We start from the raw sequence: 24,489 nt of genomic DNA, 5'->3' as shown, positions 1-24,489 counted from the left end.
TTAATGTCATTTCTTTCCCTTCACCTTGTGCATACATGTGTTAGTATACATATATATATATATTTATATATATATATATATATATATATATATATTTATATAAGTTTAATTTAAACTGCTTTTATTCCACCCAGGGTTCCCAAGGATCTTCAGGGCCGAAGGTGAGACACATTCCCAAAGACTGCAGCTTTAGACCAGCCTGTGTCTTTTTGTTTTTGTTTGTTTGTTATTATTCTGCTTCCAGTTATGTGCAATCTGCTGTTTACAATCTTTGTCAGGGAGAGCCAGGGATAGGCATGAAGGGAGAGAAGGGAGCGTCGGGTCAGAAAGGCGACAAGGGAGACAGAGGCCATCTTGGACTTCCTGTGAGTATCTGTTCCCTCCCACCTGACTCGTTTAGACCGAGTCCTAGTTTTTAAAAATGCTGCTGGAGGTATAGTTTGTCATGGATGGATTTAATTAAGACGCTTTGACACAGAATGCCTTACAGGCCTGTTTACTATAAAGTTTAACATCACGGTTTAAAGAGTCCTGGAGTTTTTATGTGGCAGCAGAATGACTGAGTAGTGGAGGTGTATGAATGGAGGTCGTCTCAGAAAACCAAAGAAAATTATTCACTCATTCATTTCCTGTACCGCTTATTACCAAATCAAATCAAATCAATTTGTATAACACATTTAAAAAACTGTCTAAGTTGACAACTTTTAGAAGCAAAGACAATAACACAATAAAATGTGGACCAAAGGAAAAAAAAGAAGAAAAAAAAAACAAAAAACATGCAGACAAAAAAGTAAATAAGAGTAAAAAATTCCATCCATCCATTTTCTGTACCGCTTAGCTCAACTCAGGGTCGCTGAGAAGCTGGAGCCTAGTTTTTAGCAGACGAGAGGCAGGTACACCTGGACAAGTCGCCAGTCCTCCGCAGGTCGCCACCGCAGGTCGCCACCGCAGGTCGCCACCGCAGGTCGCCACCACAGGTCGCCAGCCTTCCATAAGACCATGTAAATTTCAAAAAAGTCTAAATAGAAAAACCAACTGCAGAAAAGTATGTTGTGGCCAAGACTGATGAATAAACTTTAAATCAAACTAAATCAAGTATTCAACCAGACTCTGAAGTAATTGATATGCTGAGGAGCAGACGTTGGATCTGACTAGAGGGTGGATGGTTTAAAGTGTTCAGTATTTATTATTTTTACTGAAAACATATTGAACTCTCTCCGTCCTCACACTGTCCAGCCAGTCTGCCTGGTTACACCATGACGTATGTTTGCAAACGCCCAACAAGAACAAGAAACAGCTTCTTTATTAACAGCAGCTGGTGTTGTTGTTTGTTGTTGTGTAATAATAATAACAATAATATTTTAATACTACTTTAATTTGTCCAGTAACAGCAATTGCAACAGGAGGTTTAGAACTTATTTCTTTTTTAGAAAGAAACAAGCTACAAGAAACAAAAACAGAAAGGGAGCCACCAAGCCAACTAACTATTTTAACTACTATTTTAACATCAGTCGTTTTGGTTATTTGGGACACATTTAACCCCTTAATGCCTGAATTTATTTATAACTGAAAATAACTAAATGAATGCAGGAAAAAATAACAAAAAGAAAAAACCCTGAAACAAAATAAATCACATTTTAATATTAAATAAATTAATAATAAATAAATAAAGATTAATCACAACAATATATAGAAATAAATGCACAAATAAAACAAAGACATAATAAATAAAACAATAACTAGATATAAAGAAATCAAATTAAAAATGCCGGGTTTGAAGCATAGTCGCGGCGAGCGTTAAGGGGTTAATGAAAGCAGTGAAGGTGAGTTTGTGGTGAACTCCATCCGACTGGTTGGTGGTGTGTTAGATTAGTGATGAAGGTGAGTCCGACGGGTGCACCATGAGGAATCTTCATCCACCAGTTAATGTCGCTCACTTCACCTCCACCTTCACCGTTTCCATCACCCTTTTTTTGTCATCATCTGAATGTGTTGTTAAAGTCACAGCTTCACTCACCTCCCACCCCTCCTCCCCCACCGTCTCTGCTCTCTAACTGTGTACAACGCTATCCAGGGGGCTCATGGGTTAGACGGCAGACCTGGTCCAGTGGTGAGTGGTGCAAGTCCTGATCCGGTCCCCTAACCCTTCCTCTCCTTCCTCCAGCTCCTCCTCTCCTCTCCTTACCCCTGCTACTGCTTGGTGCCATGTCTGCTTGCCTTTCTGCTCTCCTTCGCTGTCCTGTCTGCTTTCCTTTCTGAAGAAGCTCTGCAGGACAGGACTGTTCAGGGTTGGACTGATCATTCATACACAATCCACTCCATTCACCAGTTCAGCTACACTGAAAAAGAGCATCTATACTATCACAGTTTTTTCCTATAAATACCAATAAGATTGTGGAAAGAGACTGTACATGTCTAATGTAAAGAAACATAAAAAACCTGTGAGCGACACGTTCCTTCACAGTCTGCATGACTTGGTGCTGGATTTTCATACACCTGTGGCCATGGAAGTGATTGGAACTCCTGGTTTCAGTTGTTTGGGTGAGTGAGTGAATACTTTTGGCAATATAGTGTATTTACCCAAAAGTATTGATTTTGGTAGGAAACATTTATCAGTTTCATGTCAATCAGATCCACGCCACGGTGACGTGAAGCTGAAGAATGAAACGTGTTGATAACAGAAGCCAATTTCAGTTAGATATTGTTTACCTTTATTTCATATTACTTTTCAGTATTAATGAGGTTTGCTAGTGGCACAGCTGTAAAATCTCGTCATCAGACAGCCAAACACACATCTATGAACATAGATCAGGTTCAAAAAGAAGCAAGGAGACCTCTTCTCTAAATCGCTGTGTGTTGGAGACACAGGTCTGATCCTTTATGTGATTATGAACACCCAATATGATTATGAAATTATGAAGAGGTTCTGAGATACAAATCCGAGCAGGACCCTAACAAAGTAGCTGACAGGTGGTAGAAAGGATTTACACTTCAGCTATACAGGGGCAGGTCTAGAAAGGTTTTGATGGGGGGCCAGGCAGGAACACGGACCAGGAAAAGGGGGCACAAAGGTGATATTTTTATTTAATGTAATATTGAATTGATCATTGCAACTAAAGCGATCATTTATGTAAAAATGCGAAGAAAAACCCAAGTAAGCTTTGGCTCTTTCTGTTGATACAAGACAGTAAAATCTGCAGATTTCAGGCAAAGTCGCAAATGGTGATTAATCATGATTAATTAATTTGTAAGCAGTTTTAAAATTTTTAATCACTTGACAGCCATATTACACACACACACACACACACACACACACACACACACACATATACTGTATAAATATGTACACAGTGGTCCCTCGTTAATCGCGGGAGTTACATTCTAAAAATAACCCGCAATAAGCGAAATCCGTGAAATAGGTAGCTTTATTTTTTACAATTATTATAGATGTTTTAAGGCTGTAAAACCCCTCACTGCACACTTTATACACTTTTCTCAGGAAAAAACATTAACATTTTCACACTTTTCTCTCTCGTTTAAACAACCTCAAAGTTCAAACCTTCGTAGAAAAATAAGTCCAGTATTATAGAATGAAACCAAAGATACCAGACACACAGTATTATGTATATATATATATATATATAAATATTTATATATACCTATATATATTTATATATAGGTATATATAGGTATATATATATATACAAGGTACTTGTTGCTCTCCTCGGCATACCACAAGCAAATGGGAACCACGAAAAAGCCGCAAAGAAAGCTGCAACAGCCAAATATACACTAAGAGCAAAGTTGGAGGCCGAGGACTAGTGAGCATCAGGGCCTTGGTTTCAGCATGTGTTGGTGTAGGGGGTCTATGGCTTTTTAGTACATGCATGAAGGGGGGTCCCCAAGGAAAGTAGCCCCTGGTCTAAGTCCTCACGCCTCTAACAGAGTGGCCTGAGTGAAACGTGGCCTGGTGTAAAAGTCAGTCCTCAGTCCTGCCTCAGTGTGTCCTGGCCCTGCAGCTGGCTGCAGAGCTGATCCACACGGAGCATGCAGGAATGTCCGTGCTGCATGTTGACGTACACACTGCACATCGGGATGGTTGTGTCACATGCGGCGCTGTATGCACTCTACATGCCTGAAATGCCTCGTCTTCCTCTTCATCTTCTACAGAGAGCAGCAGCTGTTGACTTGATTTTTTTCATTTCCTGCCTTTTTAACCTTTTGGACAGAAGTTATAAATATAAACTTGTGTTTTTCATTATGATTTGTGACACTGCATGTCCACCAGAAAGCTTGTTCTTGATCTGAGGCATTTTTTCTTTTCTTCTGTGCTGCTTGTATTAGTTAACCAGTGCTTTGTGGGTTACGTCTCTTCTCTGTTTTAAAGGGTGTGACGGGACTGCCAGGTGTGCCAGGACCAGCCGGACCAAAGGGAGAGAGAGTGCGTGGCTCGTGTTTTATTTCTGCCTTTAATTTAAAACAGAAAAATCATTTGACATTAATTCACCTTTGGATCTTCTCTGGTCAGGGTGAAAAGGGAGATGCAGGATTACCAGGACCAACTGGGCCGCAAGGCATTCCTGTAAGTCTGAAATTCCATTTCACATATTTATTCATACATTTCAGGTGATTAGAAGCAGGATGTTTAAAACATCAGGAATCTTCCATGATTTCTCTTTAAATCTATTAAGAATCAGGGTGTCTTCATTCTTGTTTAAGTCATTTTGAAACAATGACAAGAATAAAACCAATTTTGTCATTAAAATACTTTATTCAAAGTAAAACACTTTTTGCTACAAAACCATCTGAAGTGTTGAATGCAGACTTAGTAAGACACTGGGTGAGTTTCCATTACCCCTAGAATCGCACAAAATCTAAATATCGTAATTAAAAACACGGTAATGGAAACACCTACATTTAAAAAAACCTCTCAAATATCGCTAAAACGTTTTTTCGCTCTGATGAAGTGGTTTTTCAGACGTGTCGATATAGAAGTATCTCGCAAAAGTGTCATGGAAACACTTTTCTGGCATTTACGCTTCACCAGACGTGACATAGTGGATCATGTGACCGGTTCATTTCAAATAGAGATGGCGCAGTCCGAGTAGACGCTGGAGACGGAAATCTTTTTACAAATAATTAAAGTAAAAGTATAATCTTCATCCTTCATAGCAAACAACGGCAAAATGCAAGAGTTTTCAAAGGAGTAGAAATCTCTGTCCTCCTCAAACTGGAGTCTCGCGGGACAAGATTTTACGAGAATGACGGCTAATGTGCTAAACACCGTTCAATGGAGACACCTGCAAATCGCAACTGCACTTTATCGAAATGTTAGAAGTATCGCTTTTATTTTACAAAACACTGTAACGGAAACGCAGCTAGCAAGAACATGAAGATGAGCCTTGAGGAGCAGCTTTTTGTCTATTTCAGGGATGTCTTTTGGGGGAGTTTTCCAAATATTTTAATTAGTACTAGAAAATATGTTAACTGTGAAGAGCTCTGAAAATTTCAGTATTTCTCTTTGTTCAGACGTTGGCTGGTCTGTGCAGCTGTGACGACCACAAAAAGGAGGACAGATAGCTCATTTCCTCATGCTTTACAACTTCCAGACCACAATGGATATGCATAAGAGCTGCACAAAGTGCTTCACATGATAAAAACAAGTTTTTACATCATAAAATCATAAGCACACCCAACGTTTATCACAAAACAAACAAACACACACACACCTAACCATACTTTCTCACACACAAGCCAACCGGACATGGAGTATATATATATATATATATATATATATATATATATATATATATATATACTACCGTTCAAAAGTTTGGGGTCACTTCCCTATTGAATCCCATGGCAAAGTGACCCCAAACTTTTGAACGGTAGTATATATATATATATATATATATAAATATATATATATATATATATATTTATATATATATAATTATTATTATTATTATAACAGTATAAACAAACATTTCTTGGCACCAGGTGAGGAAACAATCTAAACGTTATTTTTAAATGTATATACGTGCACATTTCCACATGTGTGTAGTAATCCTGACCACCTGAACTGTTTCACCTCATCATCCAAACTGAAGTCACTAAATCAAAAAGATAGAAAAGATAGAACCAGTTTCCCCGTCTTGGAAATGTTTTATATTTAAACTGAAAAAATTAAATATCACTTGGACAAATGAGGAATTACAGTTACTTTTATTCAAATTTTACGGCTAATATCTTCTATGTTATTCTCAAATTTACTTAAACCTCTGGAGGGCCGGTTTTGGCCCTCAGGCTGTATGTTTGACACCTACGATCTAGACTTACAATTCAGTGTAAAAGGCATGTCTAAGTTCTGGATTAACTGTGAGCCACAGCTGGACTCTTCTGCATGTTATCAGCATAACCAGGTACAGCTTCACCTGACGGTCGAAGAGGCAGACACACAACATAAGCTCCTTCTCTTGTTTCTTCCTCAGGGTTTAGTAGGACCACAAGGACTCAAAGGAAATCGGGTAAGACTATACCAGAAGCACTTTGCCTGTCATAAAACAAGTCAACTTAGCAGAAACAGTCAGTAAATGAGTGTTTGGTGGATTGCCTCATTGTTCTAACAATGCTTCTTGGTAATTAATCTGATACTGTTGGGAAGTCTGTTGATTCCCTTTTAAATGGAGCCACATCTGGAAGGAAAATGCAATGTGTGTGATGAGTAGCAGAGTTAGGTATGTGGGTAGTACCTATAAAATATTGCAGGATCTCCTCTGGGATCTCCTCTAGTTGCAGAATGTCATCATAAATCTCAATAAATTTTCTGCAGTGATGATCAGCCTTGTTGTTCCAGTGACTGCAGTGCAGTGCAGCAGGGCTTACAGGTGATTGTCACCACCTGTGCTACCAGAAGCTCAAAACAAAAGTCAACAGCAAAATCAGCTGGGTGGCAGAGGGACAGTTTTTCACTGGTACATCCCACATACTCAACTCTCATCCTGCATACTCAACTCTCATCCCACATACGCAACTTTCATCCCACATATACAGCTGTCATCCCACATACTCAACTTTCATCCCACATACTCAGCTCTCATCCTGCATACTCAACTTTCATCCCACATACTCAACTCTCATCCTGCATACTCAACTCTCATCCCACATACGCAACTCTCATCCTGCATACTCAACTCTCATCCCACATACGCAACTTTCATCCCACATACTCAGCTCTCATCCTGCATACTCAACTCTCATCCCACATACGCAACTTTCATCCCACATACTCAGCTCTCATCCTGCATACTCAACTCTCATCCCACATACGCAACTTTCATCCCACATATACAGCTCTCATCCCACATACTCAACTTTCATCCCACATACTCAGCTCTCATCCTGCATACTCAACTCTCATCCCACATACTGAACTTAATCCCACATACTCTCATGCCACATACTGAACTTAATCCCACATACTCAGCTCTCATCCCACACACTCAACTCTCATCCCACATACTCAGTTATCATCCCACATACTCAGTTATCATCCCACATACTCAACTTTCATCCCACAAATTTCCCCACAAATGTGAATCCATTAAAAATGGAATAAACAGACTTTCCAATAGATTTATTAACAAGAAGCAAAGAAATAATCCCCCAAATGCTCATTTACTGACTATGTCTGCTGTTTAGAAACAGGGGCATCTCTTTATCTGGTGAACACACGTTAGCCTGAACTTTTTTGTCAGCAGGTCATTTTAACCTGCTGTCATGCTTGTGTCTGCCCTGAGCGTGTAGCAGCTTCAAAGCTGCTCTCAAGGCAGAGACGTGAATTAAAGAGCTGCATCTCCGTAAAACGGGTGTTCTCTTTGATATGAGGCATGTTTATGAATAAATTACATGGAGATGTCTCTTGTCTCTCAGAGGCTCTATTTTGCAGTGGCTTTGTTTTGAACCTGACAGTTATGATGCCAAAAAACCAAATGTCAGCTGATATGATTAATTAATCTAGGAAAGACATGTTTAAGTTAACACTGAATGACCTGGATGAAGGTGTGTTGGCCTAAAACACTCCTGCCTTATTGTTTTACATGTGACATAAAGATAGTTAAGTGTAGGGCTGAAATTGAAAGATATAAATACTAAACTGTTCAAAACAGCCCTGCAGAGTAAGAAACAGTTGTCTTTCCAGGTTGGTGTGGTCAGTCTGTCTGGAATGTGCACACATCCTGAGCCTGGCACAACGTTTCTGTTTCCATCCCATTAACCTGTGACTCTTTAATATTTCCACTCCCACCTTTAAGTCATAATATTTCATGAGCTCACTCAGCACCTTCAACTGGCCTGGACTCAAAGGTTGACTCAGAGAAACCTGATAGATGTGTGGAATAAATCTGGCTGACCAGTTGAAGGTGTTGAAGTCAAAGCTGTGAGATGTGTTGGTGTTTTTACTCTGTCCTGTCTTCCTTTGTTTCCGCAGGTCTTCCTATCCCCCTTTCCCTCCCTCCACCTTGTTCTGTGGCCTGTGGCTCATTTTATTGCAGAGATTGCCCTCTCTCCCTCTCACAACCCTTGGCCTCCTGCTCCTCCTCCTCCTGCACTCTAATGTAGTCCTGGGTTAATGCTCCTCCTCTTAAACCTCCCTTTTACTATTCCTCCTCCTATTTAACAGTACCTATTCCTTGCAAGTCCCTCCAATTCCCAATCCTTCTCCATATACCTCAAATTGGCAAGCAGTATTATACTTTACTGATTTTTTTTTCATATCTCTTTTTTAATTTCTTCATGTGGAAGCTGGCAGCCTTGACCTTGGTGAGCAGGTGTTCTGTTGAATGGACCAGGTTTACACTGTGTATATTTATATATGTATATATATATATATATACATATATTGGGTCATATAATGCAGCTGTTAGCCTACAGCAGGGCTGCTACATTAATAAATCAATAACTTCTGGATCAATCATGGATCCAGTAATCATATGTCAGACGTTCAGGAGGAACATGAGGAATTGTTTCCATTTTCTTTCTTCTAATAACCAAAATGTCTGATTTAGGGATGAAAATACCGCCACTTTTCCTGTTGATATGAAATCATTCATTTATGGCACTTTTTCGTTGACATCAATATCAATACTTTTGCCACTTAAAGGAAAATTACATGATTGTACAGAACACATTATTATCTTGATTGCAAGGGTAATATGAAATATAAATTAAGCTCACCAACAGAAATGTTTATAAAATGATAATAAAATACACAAATGTGTAAATCAGATAAAAATAAGATAAAATAAATCTTTTTAAAATTATTCAATTATACAAATTTCTCAAATTAAAAATAAATCTGATAAATAATAGTGATTAAATAGATAGAGTAATACATAAAACTCACGGAACTGGCATTAAACCAGTAAAAAATGATAACCTAACATCATCATGACATCTGATAGGCTGCCATGATCATGTGACCCAGAGGGAATACACCAGCTGGTTTTAACATGTAATTTTACTACCTAAAACACAGACATAAAAACAAATGTTATGTTTGTATGATCAGTGATATCTGGATATTCAAAACATGCATCAGATATCACATCGACTACAACGTATGAATAAGCAGCAATAAGGCAAATCATCAGGAAGAAAAGGAGAATTATCTGACTTGATCTGAATGGAAGTGATTGTGTTAAATCAGCTGTGATTTCGTATCATATCGCATCGCATTTTATTGTATCGATCTCTGGATCCAATCAAATCCAAATTATATCATGATTAAACATGAGGTTTAATTCCTACTCTACAGACTTTGATTGCAGAAGACTTTAGTTTCTTAAGTCATAGTCCAACCAATCTTCATCTGAAGACAAGCCAGCACTGGCTTAGTTACCTGTGGGGATTTCATTGACTCCACACCTGTGAACGGGCTCTGGTGGGTAAAGTCTGAGGACTGGTCCTGTGGTGACAGATGAACTTCTTCACCTTGGAAACTTGCAATATTACCATAAAGCTGCTTGATTTGATGATTGACACATCATGTTGATAAGGATCTGGATGGTTTTAGGAATCTTTCAGCCTGTTTATGTGTGTGAAACCTTTTCCCCTCAGTTAACCGGTGGGTTAAGCTCTGGTGATTCAGTAATATAAGTGGCTTTCTTGTGATGGAAACAAAATCCTTGCACTGGCCACATAAATTCCTTCACAAAGACAAAGAAACATCCACTTTCAGGGACCAGAGCTCTACAGACAGCTAATCATCATTTAATAAATGTTCCTATTAGATACAGAAGTTGTGGGTATTTCATATATTTCTGAGAGCAGGACGAATACATATTCTGCACCACTCAATATCTACACCAATATATATATATATATATATATATATATATATATATATATATATTTCTGTTTATCATTGTCACCTGTTCTGTTTTTATTCAGTTTCATTAAAAAATTCAGAGTATCTAAGAGGAAAAATTCTGACTTGTTTTCTTATTTTTTAACTCTCAAGTCTCATAAAAGGTTATTTAAATGTCCAACAGTTTACAAGTGGTTGTTGATAAGAAACCTGCTCACCAACGGCTTGGATCTCTCCTCCCTTACTCCCCCTACTACCTTCCTTTTCCACTAAATTCACATTTACCTGAACATACCAACTTCTGACAAAAGCAAAGAAACACAACAAGCAACGTTATATCATTTATTTCTCATGATGCCTAAAAAATGATTTATTTAAAAACAGACACTTCTGCTTAATGTGTGGCTTACTGAGGAGGTTTAAAGTTTGTCTTTTTAATACGCTGTTGTTTGCAGGGAGAGAGGGGCAAGAAAGGCAACAGGGGGGCCAAAGGGGATAAGGGAGACCAAGGAGCACCCGGATTAGATGCCCCCTGTCCGTTGGTATGTCAGTGGTTTGATGTAGAAAACCAAGAGTCAAAAGGAAGGAGGACTGACTTAAAATACATGTTGTGTATTCAGTAGTCGGCTTCCTTTTGGCTCTGGCCTCCAGTGTTCCTAACAAACCTCAGAAAGGGGTTTTGGTCATGTTGTCCAATAATAATGTCCAAATCACTCAGATGGCATCTTAAAGTTGTTGTTTTGGTACATTAAACTAAAAAACGGTTGATTTGATCAGAAAAGGTCCTAGGATCACATGAAAGACATTTTTGTAGTGAATGATGTTAATGGACCACGGACCAGAACTCTGCCTGAGTGGCCTCTTTTTCCAGGGCGGGAAGAGACGACAGGAACCAGGAAAGCACTGCTGATGATAGAGGAAGGTTTCATCCCACTTTTCACCCAACTACAGCTCTGAACAGTCAGACAGCAGAAAAACAAGCTGCAGAAAAACTCCACCTTCATACGCCCAATCAGACCTCACACGGTTTCTCCTGGCCCAAAGGAAAAATCACCCAAACCTAAATCGGATCCATGTTCAGCACTAAGATGGTATGCAAAGTCTAGACTGAGTTAAAAAGCTGTTGGCCATCTCAGTGTCCCAGTTCCTGTCAGTCCCAGGTGGCCTGCATGTTTAGGACACCTGCAGCCAGTCTCCAGATGGACAGAAGTGGAGAGCCTCTTATTGGAGAGGAGAAAATGGATTTTAAATGGCTGATTTCATGAACAGGGCTTCCGAGGCTTTAAAGGGGAGAAAGGTGAACCGGGCCTGCCGGGCCTGGATGGGCTGGATGCCCCGTGCCCTGTGGTATGGTGTTCTTTCTTTCCCTTCACATTCTCCAGCATGTTGTCCTGTCCCTAATTTCACATTTTAACTAAAACTACAACAGATTCCAGAAGTTATGATGACTAATTCTCCAACTCTCTTTCTGAAAATCTAACATCTTCAATTCATTAAATTTCTCATGACTTCTAAATTCAGGTGCAGATCTCAAATTGTTATTAACATCATTAACTACATAACATTTACACACAATACACACAGTCACACTCTAATATTTGGTTGGACCTCCTTATCTCTGATTCCAGCAGCATTCTCTGTGGATTCGTTTCAACAAGTTTCTACAACATCACATTTATTTCTGTCCAGAGTTGATTTCATTTTTCTCCAAGATCTTGTATTAATGATGGAGAGCCGGACCGCTGCACAGTCTTCTCCAGCACATAGATCATAGACTGCCCCCACAGGCTTGTACAGCAGCACTAGGCATGATAGCTGCATCCATTCATCCTCCTCTCTTCTTACCCTGATGCTCCATCACTCTGGACCAGGGTAGATCTGGACTCATCAGACCACATGACCTTCTTCCATGGCTCCAGCGTCCAGTCTTTATGCTGCCTAGCAACCTGAAGCCTTTTTCTCTGGTTACCTTCACTGGTTAGTGGTTTTCTTCTGGCTCCACAGCTGTTCAGTCCCTTAAGTTCCTTCACATTGTTCATGTGGAAATGTTCTAACTTTCACTATTAAACATGGTCCTGAGTTCTACTGCTGTTTTTCTTCCATCTGGTTCCACCAAACGTTGAAGTGATCACCATCATTCAGGATGTTTTTCTGACCACATTTCTTCCTGGAAGACGATGGTTCCCACCATCCTTCCAGTTTTTAATGGTGGATGGACAGTTCTGAAACTAGTTCTAGTAGTTTCTGCCTCTCTATAGATGTTTTCCCTGTTTGATGTCGATGATCTGACCCCTTTTTAAACACATGAACATCTTTCCACGACCATGGACGTGTCTTTCCAGGTGGTTGCTTGACATGAGAAGCTGCTCGGTGCTTCAGTCGGGGTTGCAGCTGACAGATGATCAACCTGCAGGAATTATCCAATAGGAAGCTCCGACCTGTTACCTCCGTTCTTTTTTTTTTTTTTTTTTTTTTTGGACGAGCAGTCTAATTTCTCCATCATGTTGTGCATGGAGCATCATATTTTTCCATTATCAAGACACAGTACCACAAAAAAGCAGAGCTAGATTATTTTTTTTTTGCATAAACTAAAGACCAAGTGAAGATCTGCATGGTAAGAATGGTAGAAGTAATCCAGTGAGATCCTGTCACTGTTAGTAGATGCTTGACTTGCGCAGCGTTACAGTGAAGGCTGAGCATGTCAGCCGTAGCCTGGTTTCAGGCTGATGGGCTGTGGGTGTTTGTAGACTGATCCGCTGCAGCTTTATGTCACAGCACTGCTTCTGTTGAAAAAGATTTTTACAGAGCAGTCACATTTCCAGAACATGGCTCGGAAAAGCTAAAAACACACAAGGTCTGCAGTGTTGCCCCGATCTCCAGACTCCCAGGACTTCTGATGGGAAACAAGTCCAACCCACAGAGACCCATGAGGAGCATGTCGGACCCTTAACACCTGACGCAAATTTTCATCAAACCACTTCAGCTTTATTTATTATTCATATCTAGTTGTTCAATTTTATTCATTATTTGTTTTTATTCGCTCTTTTATACGTATTTATTTCTATATTATGTATTTATTATTTATCTGTTTATTGTTATAAATTTAGTTATTATTAAATAGTACAGTATAGTTCCAGTCTTTGTATTTGCTTTGTTTTCCCTGATTTTTTTTTCTTTGTATTTATTATTATAAAAATTGTAAGTAAATCCAGGCATTAAGGGGTTAAACAGATGGACGTCATGTTTTGGCTGACTTCACTCCTCGAAGGTGACGCAGCTCACCAGGCTTTGAAATGTAAAAATATATTTAACCAAACTCTATGAGAGCACACTGGAACATAATGATAGTCTGTTTTCATTGAATCATTTTCTCCATCACTTTCTCTTAAAGAAGAATTTGCGTGATTTTCCCAGTTTTTGTTACCTGGAAAATGTTGAGCCGCCATAAATCCACCTTTCACCAGGTTTACAGCCCAGTCTCCATCACTAGGACTGAGAAACATCTTTAATGTCATGATTTCATTTGTTTATTGTAGTTACTGTAGTTTCTTTATACACAGAATATGAAATGCAACATGTTTGTTTTGTTTGTTTCTGATTTAAATACATTTTTGTGCAGCTCTTGCATGAAACAGCATGCTGTGCCGTATCATCTTTCTCACTCTGCTTCTGTTTCTGACAGGGTGATGATGGCCTACCTGTACCAGGATGTTGGAATAAAGTAAGTAGAACACCGTGTGGTGCTGTTGTCCATCACTTCGGTGGTGCACATACACATTAACGTCACTACACATGTTGTTTGAACTAACGTTTGATGTTTTGCATTTTGCTTTCTCCTTGCAGTGACGATAACTTTGGAATGGCTTGTGTGATTGTACATAGGATATTTATTTTTTTACTTCCTATTCTGTTACACATTGAAAACATTTTTTTTAATACTAAAAAAAAGTTATGGTCTTTTTTTTGTACAGATTGTTTATTTTAATACCTATGATAGTGATAATGTAATGGATTTTTTACACCTATGCATATTTTAATATGATTAGATAAGTAAAGATTATAAGGTTTCTACATATGCATGATATTTGTGCATAATGTGAAGTGGATAATGCTTATTAACTTATTGCATTACTTTGTTTTGTCTTGTTGTAGACCATGCTGCACTGAGTTGTGGGGCTGGAAAAATATTGTCCTTGCATTTGGGATGTCTTAGCTGAACTCTCCTCTTAACAATGAAGTGTTTCATTTCAGTTTTATTAAATTGCCATGAACTTACAAAGAACACAAATGAGTTTTGGATGTGTTCATGTTGCACTGAAGAGCCTGCAGACTTCACTGGCCAGATTTGAGGCTGTTGTAGAGGCGATGTCGATCCATATATTTACATTTCTATGAATCTTTTACTACATTCAGCAGCAACTTTCAGTTGTTTAAACAACAAAATCCCAAAAAACGAGAGAAAAAACATCTGCTAATAATCAGACAGTTTATCCTCAGGATAAACTTAAATGTTGACAGCGATGTTTGGCTGTATCTTTAAAATGACCAGTTGACTAATTCTAAGTAGACAGCCTTAAATCTTGTTTCTGTGATCCAGGTTTTCATTGGTATTGATGAGTTATGCTCAGTCGGGTGGTTCTTCTCAAAGTTAAATTGGGTCCTTCCAGGTTGTGCCCTTCTAAACTTAGAAAAGAGTCCTTCCTTTTTTATATTTTATATTAAGATATAGCAGCATAAAGGTTGACCAGAAGAAGAAAGCAGAATTTATTACTAACAGAACTTTGTAGAAATAACACACAGATCAACAGTGACCAAACCTTTTCTCATCTCATCGTTCTCTCAAGTCTTGGCTTTCAGGAGAAAAAATATTGTTATTGAAACAAACACACAACAGAAACTATTTCCATGTTTCCACTTTTTCCTCATTTCCAGTTATTCCTGCTACTATTTACCTGCTATCCTCACTAAACCAACTCCAGCTCAGCTGCTTTGTGGCGCCACCGTGCATCAGAAACGTCTTCTTGGCTTTATTCCAGCCATAGAGGAGCATTATTTTTCTTCTTTTCACACACACATAGAACTTTCTGCTCACTGGTTGATCTTTGGCTGCTCCTGATTGGACGTTATCGTCAATCTAAGCTCTCTGATTGGTGGAAAGTCTGACAGGAAGTGGCTTCATCATCATGTCCAGGTCTAAATAGAGGTCTCTTAGCAACATAGTAGTGATGGTGATGTTTTTATGGTGAAATGTGATAAATAATGCTGTTATCATGGATCATTGTGGATTTACCAGGTAGAGTCTCTGAATAAAACTAACATTTTGATTACCTATCAATCACATTTTACCCCCCACAAGAGTTACACACTACCGTTCCTGAGAAATCATTTATAAGCCCGAGTGGCAAGGATCTAGCAATTTTAAGGATTAATAAAACTGTTTTAAAAAGTTAGCAAATGTCATGCCACTGTCCACTGAGATTTACCCACTATACACACAGTTGAAACTGACCCAGCTGTTAAACAGCTGCTAGCTAGTTAGCTAGATAGCTAACAGCTCTTTAGGCTACATTAAGCAACCATGCTAAAGATCTTCATGGTGACAACAAATAAAGTGAAAAATAGCATCTTAGACATACACTATGGGTTTTTCAGAAGTAACAGATAAGTTCTCAGTGAAACAATGGCTCAGTCAAGGTTGATAATGAAGTATCCTGGGAAACAGCAGCTGCTAGGATCTTTCCCTGACTTTGAGAAGCAACTATTGTTTGCAGTTTAAACTTGTGTCATGGAGGAGGGATCAACTGAGACCTGGTGACTATTTTAATTGTTGAAGTTCAGCCATGAAATATGCTGAAAACTAAATGCTCAGTTGTAAAGCAGGAATGCAAAAGCTTTGAATGTCGTTTCTGTGTTATTCCTTCTGGTGTCAGATTACTGTAAATACATGAGTCAAATTTTAGAAGCACCTGCTTTACAACTGCCAGGTTCAGTTTGTTAAGTGTAATATCTGTAGACTGATGTGAGGCAGGTTTACAGTCGGTGTTGTTGGATGGAAATGTTGCTGCTCATCCTTGCACGCTGCCACAGTCATCACAGTCTCATCATCACATTTTATGAGAAAAGCTGGAACTTTCTTGGACAATGGAGACCTTTTATTTGTTAAATCAAGAACTTTGTACCCACAAGCATTTGATGAAGACGCTGTGCTTGTTAAGCTAACCTCATTAACCTGCCCAAGTAACTCAGTGTTGAAGAAATGGAGGAACTAACCGGAGTGAAGCTTGATCCATGATGCTGCTGCTCTTTGATAAAGCTTTGTTTTTCTTGTTCTGTCTTAAAGTGACATTGTCATGATGAGTTTATTATTGGATCCTTGTAAACAATTAAGTATTCATTGTGTTGCATTGCTGCACAGTACCTCACAGTAGCTTATGCCTTTAGACATCAGCTGGCCTTGCATACATGCTTCTGTTAAGATTTGTAAAAAAAAAAAAAAAAAAATTACAATCCTGATTAAATGTACATTTCTCAGTATTTTGGTTCTGTTGTGAAAGTGTTTGGAAGCTACTCAGGCTGGAGAGTACCAAAAAGGTGAACGGAACTATATATGGTGTTATCTATTGTATCTTAAGTGACTTTATGTGCAAGAAAAAACATTTTTAGGAGTCAATCCTACCAGATGTGTGTATCTGAAGTCGTGGTTCTGACTAGATGACTCCCGCCACTCTCCAAAGGTCGGTGCGTCCTGGCCCCTTTTAAGCAGCCAATTCAGACTGGGGGTCTTTTTTAAATAAGTAGGTCCCTGACCTCCTCCGTGCATGGTGCAGGCACTTTCCTTCCATTGAAGAGGTGTTGGGAGATCCGGCTCAAAGGACCAAGTTGTTAGGAAAATTCCTCACATGAACGACAGACACTCAGATTGGTGAGAAGACACAGCTGTTTACTGTGATCACAGAAGTTCAAACACAACCAGAAGACAAGTTAACACAGGCCAGCCGACAATATTAGAACTGGAGTCCAGTCTCAGGACACATCCTTATATAGCCCATCCCCCTGGGAACAATGGTTCCTCCTGGCCTCTGGTGCTGGATCCCTGGAGTGAGGTCCATGTTGACCGAACACAGAAAAAGGCAATAATGTGTTTCTACAACTGTATTCACTCCCAGAGGCTCTAAAGATAACAGTCCTGGAAAAACAGTTCTGATCACAATCATTAAATGACTAGCTGTGTCTCTCACAGATCGATCACAGTATCATCAATACAAGATCTTTCCATCATTGTCCTGTACGAAGCTTTGGAATCTGCTTAAACCTCCTCTACATGTGATTGACAGCTTTGGTAACTACAATTAATTAATAATACAAGTTTTTAAAAGGCAAAAAATATAGGTTTTAACTTAAGGGCAGTTGGAAACTAATGTCCCATTTAACATGACACCAGCTGGCCAGCTATACATAAAACCTCTTGATCAGAATCATACATAAGCATTGAGCTGTCACCCAAATAAAAAAGTAAATAAAGTATTGGGATGTTATAATGTAACTTTTGATGTTGTAAATTTAAATTTCTTGTGTGCTGTTCTCAAAAATTTGGCTTCAATGAAAATTTAGTTCCATGTTTTAAATCTATTAATCATAAGCCTGCAGCTCAGAGTTAATGGTAGTTAATGGTAGTTTCCAGTAGGAAAAAAACATGTTATCAGTCTATTTGCTGATGATGTAATTTTATACTTAGAGACTCTAAATCAGACTTTAAGTCTTTTGATTAACTTAAATCATACTTTTGCTGAACATTTAGGGTATAAACTTAATGTGACTAAAACCCAGACATTATATTTTATTTTCACTCCATTTGAAGAAGTCTGAACCAAGTTGGAACTGAATTAAAATGTAAAACAAATAAAATATCTTTGTGTAACTGTAACTAAGCAACTAAATAAACTTTGTAAAGCTAACTATGATGAACCAAGCCTTCAAATGATAACAGGATTTAAATAGATGGTCAGTACAACCATTACATTTTAATTCAAGGATTACAACAATAAAAAATGAATGAATTGCACCTTTTCCAGTCCTTCCAAATTAAAATACCAGCAGAGGATTTTAGGTACTTGGATAAAGTAATTTCTAGATTTATCTGGAATTAATAAAAACCTAAAATAAAATATTCTACATTGCACCTGTCTAGGGTGGAATGGGTCTTCTTAACCCAAAAGACTATAATTGTACAATTTTTTTATGGCAAATGGAAAAACATCAAAACAAAAGTAGATGGCGCCCCGATCCAGACTTTCTTGTAAATTATAAACTAAAGAAAACTTTGCAACACTCCCATGATCCTACAACATTATGTATGGTTTGATCATATTAAACAAAGCAAGTTAGACGAGGAAGTTGAGATGAGTTGGCTTGCCTGTTATGTTAGATTTATACCAAAGAAGTATGATTTAGGTTTTTAAAGAATGAAAAGATAAATTTCATTAGGACTTCATCTGATACCTGCAAGTGAGATTATTTTCTGAAGGAAATTCTCCTACATCATACAGTTTGCTTGACTGTGTACTTAAGACATACAGGGCTACAATTCAAGGAAATCTCAGTATTTTATAAAAGAGAAAATACTTTGTAAACCAAATAAATAAAAGAGAAATGGGAGAGAGAAATAAACAAAAAACCAAATTTGGAGTGAAGAATGGAAACTATGTGGGAAACTGCAAACACAGCAGCTATCTCCAGAATTTTGAGAGTCTGGGTGGAAACATCAACTTCTTCATTAAAAAGCAAACTAAAGCTGATCTCCAGTGTTGGAGGGTACGTGGGAATAAGGAAGCACATCATTTACATGTGTGTTGGGAGTGTCTGAAAACATTTTTGGAAAAACTCCATTACTGGCAAAATACAAAATGCTTTTAAAACTGTGTACCTGGGAAATAAAAACAGTGCTGTGAATAATTATCTGTACTTGACCAAGATTTTATATATATAACAAGACATTGGCTTAGACGGGATCCACCGTCTATAACAGAAGGCTGAACATTACTGTCCTACTGAAGTTTATACAGCGGAGAAACTGGCGTATCTCAGAGAAGGCATTTTTTTTACAAGTGGGAAAAGAAACCGTTTGAATAAGTATATGTCCATGGACGACAACCAACAACATTTCTTTTTTGTTTTGTTTTTTTTTTGTTTGTTTGTTTGTTTTCTGTTGGTTTTACTTTTTTGGTCATAGCACCTTGACTTTCACTTTCTTGTGACTACGGATTTGGAGCAAAGGATGGAAAAAACTGTGTTACAAATTAGATTACAAAAAAAAAAAAAAAGAAGTGTAACCACGTGTTAACCAAAAGCAGCACACACACCCAGACACACACAGGCACCATCTTACTGCATGCAGGCAGCTGACCTACCTGTTGCTCATAACTGTCCCACATCCCATACAACAATAAATCAGAGCAATTCATCAACAAAACAAACAACAAAAAGAGCTGAAATGTTTCTGCTTGACAAGAATAATTTTCATTAAATGTATTTTGCTCCAATATTTCTAAATGACATCATCTGCATACATTACATTGTGTTTTATGTTTTTGCAATAAAAATGTCACATTATAATGTGATATTGTCCTACTTTTTTAATTTGGGTGGCAGTTATGCTTCCCTAGAATCAGAGTATCAGAACAAATCTTCAGCTCTATGGCATCATACAAACACGTTAAATAAATAAATCAAAACCTCTATAAAAAAAATTAAATAAAATAAAAAGTCCAACAATGAAAATGTACCTTTTTTTATCTTTGGTAAAAATAATTAGGCTTATTACCTAATTACCAAGTAAATAAGCAGAAATATATATTCATGGCATTAAAAGTAGATGATCATATTGTTGAAGCTAATAGTTAAGTCATTCTATGAAGTGGGTGCCATTTCCACTTTGTATTTTAAAAAAATTATCAGGGGTAACATTTTCTATAAGAAAGCCACAACATAAAAGATAGATTAAACCTTAACAAACAAAAGAAAAAAAACATATGTTTCCACCTCAGGTATGAAATACCTTTTAATTTTACCTGATTCATTCAGACCCGGGAGTCATTCTTGAACCACCCCATCACGACGGACGATATGCACATAATTAGTGTGTGTGTGTGTGTGTGTGTGTGTGTGTGTATATATATATATATTTATATATATATATGACTTTTGATATATATATCAGTCTATCCGATAAACACTTGTAGTTATAGTTCCAAGAAAAGAGAGACATTTACTTATTGATTTTATTGCTATTAGGCCAGAGATATTCGCTCAGAGTTTTGTCTACTAATCTTGAAACATCCCATTCTCGCTTATTCCTCTGAAGTAAATAAACTGTGTTCATGTTCAAAGGGTCAACATCCTTTCCAGCTGGCCAAGAAGTAGTTCTAGCAAACATATCTCCATCAAGTCAAAGAATGCCAACTTGAAGATATCTGGAGACACCTTTGAGATGAAACCTGAACCTGGAGTTGGCTTGTCAACATTCTTCCAGGAGGCTGGACACAGGGCCAGTAGTGCTGAACTCTCTGGTAGCAACCAACAGATCCACTTCAAAAAGACTGGATAGCAGAGACCGTCGATCATCCTGTGGTCCCCGAGGACTCTCTGAGCAGGACATCTATCCCAGTCCCATGGAGATAATGAACCTACTGATGTGCTTTTTTAAGAAACCTATTTAACTCAGTGAAATGAAGGCATGGCCACTTGCTATTTGTCGTGTTTGATGTGACATAATTTCTGTAACTGTGATCAATAATTCAGAGCAGCTCACAGAGCAGATAGATGCCAGGAGTTTCCATGTTAAACCAAAAAACAGCAAACATGATTCCTTCTTATGAAAATCTGACTCACTGCCTTTTAGAAAGGATCCCTCCTGCAGCTACAACGTTCCCGTTGAATGTTTGTGCTGTTCGGGGAATCCTCTGAAACCAGCATCACGCGTCGGCTCTGCTGACGTATCTGCTTTCTTCTTTTCTTTCTTCTGTTTTTCCTTTTGTATTGAGGTGTTAAAAGACACCGTGTTTCAGACGATGTATATGTCTAATATAAGAAAAGGGATTTTATGTATAGGAGGAAACTGTCTATGTAAATAGAGCACATTGATTAAACATACTTTAAATGCAGAATAAGCCGAAATATTCTAATGACAGTTGTTTGGTGCACTTACCATTTAGAAAAAAAAATAATTTTCACAATATAACCTCCATAAATCCAGTCTGGAGCAGAAAAAAAGGTTATGGTGTTTGTAAATAGAAAAAAAAAGTTTTTATTGAAGAAAGGCCAGCAAGTAGGCGTTTTCAGTTTTACTTACTACTTATTTTAATCAAACACAAATAAATCAGTGAAAACAAATAGTGTTTTACATGCATACAAATAAATTTCCTGTTTCATTAAAAAATCAAATGCACAAAGCATTCCATGCGTCATATTGACAGCTGCCATGTCAACACATCTGGGTCAAAATACTCTCATTTTATTTCTTCTTTTCTTTTCCATGCTTTGAGTTCAGCTGTTTGAAAGTAAAACAAGTAAACATGTTTCATCATTTCTGATTTCTTCTTTATTTGAGACAAAAGTGTGAAGGAAAGTGGCCTGAAAATGAATTTAAAGTTCAGAGTGCTGCACCTTCAAATGAATGAACAGAAATATAAATGAATGCTATCAAACAGAAAATATCACACTTTGTTTTTTTGTTTTTGATATTTTTTCTTGTTAAAAACTGTTTTGTCTCTTTTGATTAAGCTTCTGTTCCAACTAACTTATTTGCATTTAAATACCATGTTTGTATTTTTCTGTGTAAAGCTGCCTGCTGCTGCAGCGCTCTGAGCTCTCAGACATCCTCTCAGCGTGGATGTAAATGCAGGTCTGGTTTGGTTTGTTTAAAATTAGAACCATGGATCCTCTGCTGGAGGGACTCTGGGCGTCACACAGGTTTCATTTGGAAACTCGTAACTCTTCCTCTTTAACACAGCAGAGGTTAGATCATCATCAGCATATTAAATATAATAAAGTTTAAACAAGTTTTTGGTTTTATTTTCCATATAAAACATCATCGTATCCCAGTGAAGCTGTTGTTTGACATGCTCCAAATGTTGGTTTAAACTACTCAACATGGGGATGGTGAGACAGAATTATGGGCAAAGATGTAAAACTAGTTCAGGAATCCATCACCTTACAGGCACACTTGTTTGCATATAAGTTATCTTGATGCTCTGAGCTAACTGGTTCATTTGGTGATTCATTTCATTCATTCATCACTGACTTCAGTTGATGGACATTGGTTTAATATTTAACAAAAAGGGTGACAAACATCAGTGGAAATTATAAAAACCGATTTCCTTTTCACATATCAAAGAAAGTGTGGACATTTTAAGCCCATCACCAGCTGTTTTTGTATGATTGTTGCATTAAAGGCAGTTACTGCAGCATCTTGTCATGTTGAGGGAGTGGGATTCAAACTAAAGGCTTGTATATACAAAATAATCTGTACAGAAACACAGTTAGATTTCTTTATTTTGCTCAAATTTGAATTACTTGATTTATGATTTTGGTTTTGTTAGAAAATTCTGTATTTGTCAGATTACAATATCTGAAGATGGATACGAGGGCATTATACAGAAATTGCATGCTATTATTTAGCCTGTATTTGGCATTATTTACATGTTTTCCCAGCAATGATCGTGAATGTTAGACATACTGTCCATTTGTCCTGCAAAGTCAGAGGAGATCTGTCCGCTCTGTGACCTCTGTGCAGTTAACTGCAGATGAAGAACTCAGTCTAGTCCGCTGAGTAACTTTCTGTTTGTTTATGCTGTGTCAGAATTGAATGTTTCAACCTTCTTCATGTGTCCAAAATGAGATATTTTAATTTATTTTTTATTGAAATAATGGCAGCTGACAGATTCACTGTTCTGTCAAACGTAACCAATTTGACTCGTAATAAAGAAAAGCATTTCAACTTTCACTTCGATTTCTGTCTTTTCTGATTTTACCACTCCTGACTGGAACTGATTTAGAGCAGTGGTTCCCAAACGTTTTCTGTGGGGCCCCTTTTCATTGACAACAATAATTTCAAGCACCCCCAACACACACACACACACACACACACACCCCAATGCCACCTCATAGCCTTCAGTGTGCCGGCTGCAACTCCATTAACTATATTAAACCATGGCAGCAGCAGAAGGAATCAGTTCCTCTGCTACAGCGTTTTAAATCAAGAAACTCAGCAAACTGCTCAGCTGAGATTTCAATGAGAGGGACGCTGCTTCAGTAAAACAACTCTGCTGTATACGACAGGTGACTAGTTTTTTTCTCAAGTAATTCAGGATGAGAAGTCTCCAGGTGTGTTAGGACTTGTTTGGCTTCTTGCCTACAGATGCTGATATTTTGCCACATTCAACACACTGTGGTTTTCCTTCATTACTTACTATTCCTGGTCAGGCCTAAGGCCAGATTTACCTCATCCTATTTCCTTTTTTTTCCTTCTTCTTCTTTTTTTTAAGTTAATATCATAATATCTAATATCTAATATTAATATCTATTGTGTACTCCTGACTTACTCATGATCCCTTATCTTGGGTCACTCTTTCATTACAAAAGTTTGACCATGTCTTTAAAAACTTCAACTGTATTCAAGTAAGACATCTTCCTCTGACTCACCATCACTGTTCTAAAACTGGATGCGTGTAAAAGAAGGGTATGAGACTCTCGTACAACAGCACTAAAATCATTCAACGCCCTCTGGTTTTAGCTCAAGCTTTACATCATAATTTAACTGGCTCTCTTTAAACCAGGATAAACCAGAATAGTAGTGCATACTGAACACCAAAACAGCAGCAGGTAAGAGAAGCTCAGAGCAGGAAAAGTACCTGGTACAAACCAGGAACACCTGGAAGAGCATTTGACAACTAACCAGGTTACCTTGCAGCAGGTCAGTAACATGACTGGGTATAAAATGAGTATTTCAGAGAAGCAGAGGTTCATCATCTGAAACAAACTGGGTTTAAAAATGTAGAACAATTTGAGGAAAATCTCCAGAAATCACTGCGAACACAGTTCACCCAGAAATTCAAAATGAATGAATG

The 24,489-nt window shown here is 37.9% G+C and overlaps 1 protein-coding gene across 15 annotated transcripts in view; it reads left to right on the top strand.

The window, feature by feature from the left end:
- Positions 1-23,354, top strand: part of col13a1 (collagen, type XIII, alpha 1) — a 143,028-nt gene extending 119,674 nt beyond the window's left edge. For 10 of the 15 annotated variants that reach the window (XM_042009690.1, XM_042009699.1, XM_042009689.1 and 7 more), the window contains 9 exons: positions 135-161; positions 279-365; positions 2,075-2,110; positions 4,388-4,441; positions 4,529-4,582; positions 6,492-6,527; positions 10,822-10,908; positions 14,049-14,087; positions 20,753-23,354. In XM_042009690.1, the coding sequence (XP_041865624.1) occupies positions 135-161; positions 279-365; positions 2,075-2,110; positions 4,388-4,441; positions 4,529-4,582; positions 6,492-6,527; positions 10,822-10,908; positions 14,049-14,087; positions 20,753-20,785 (453 nt within the window). In that variant the 3' untranslated portion in view covers positions 20,786-23,354. Of the gene's footprint in view, positions 1-134; positions 162-278; positions 366-2,074; positions 2,111-4,387; positions 4,442-4,528; positions 4,583-6,491; positions 6,528-10,821; positions 10,909-11,635; positions 11,714-13,985; positions 14,088-14,209; positions 15,179-20,752 lie in introns of those variants that run through there. The other 5 variants (XM_042009697.1, XM_042009703.1, XM_042009691.1 and 2 more) reach the window with 4 other exon arrangements.
- Positions 23,355-24,489: the final 1,135 nt, after the last annotated feature.

This window comes from Melanotaenia boesemani, chromosome 16 (genome assembly GCF_017639745.1).
Source record: "Melanotaenia boesemani isolate fMelBoe1 chromosome 16, fMelBoe1.pri, whole genome shotgun sequence".
NCBI lineage: Eukaryota > Metazoa > Chordata > Actinopteri > Atheriniformes > Melanotaeniidae > Melanotaenia > Melanotaenia boesemani.
The sequence above is the reverse complement of the archived record's forward strand: the minus strand, read 5'-3'. Positions and strand labels throughout refer to the sequence as shown.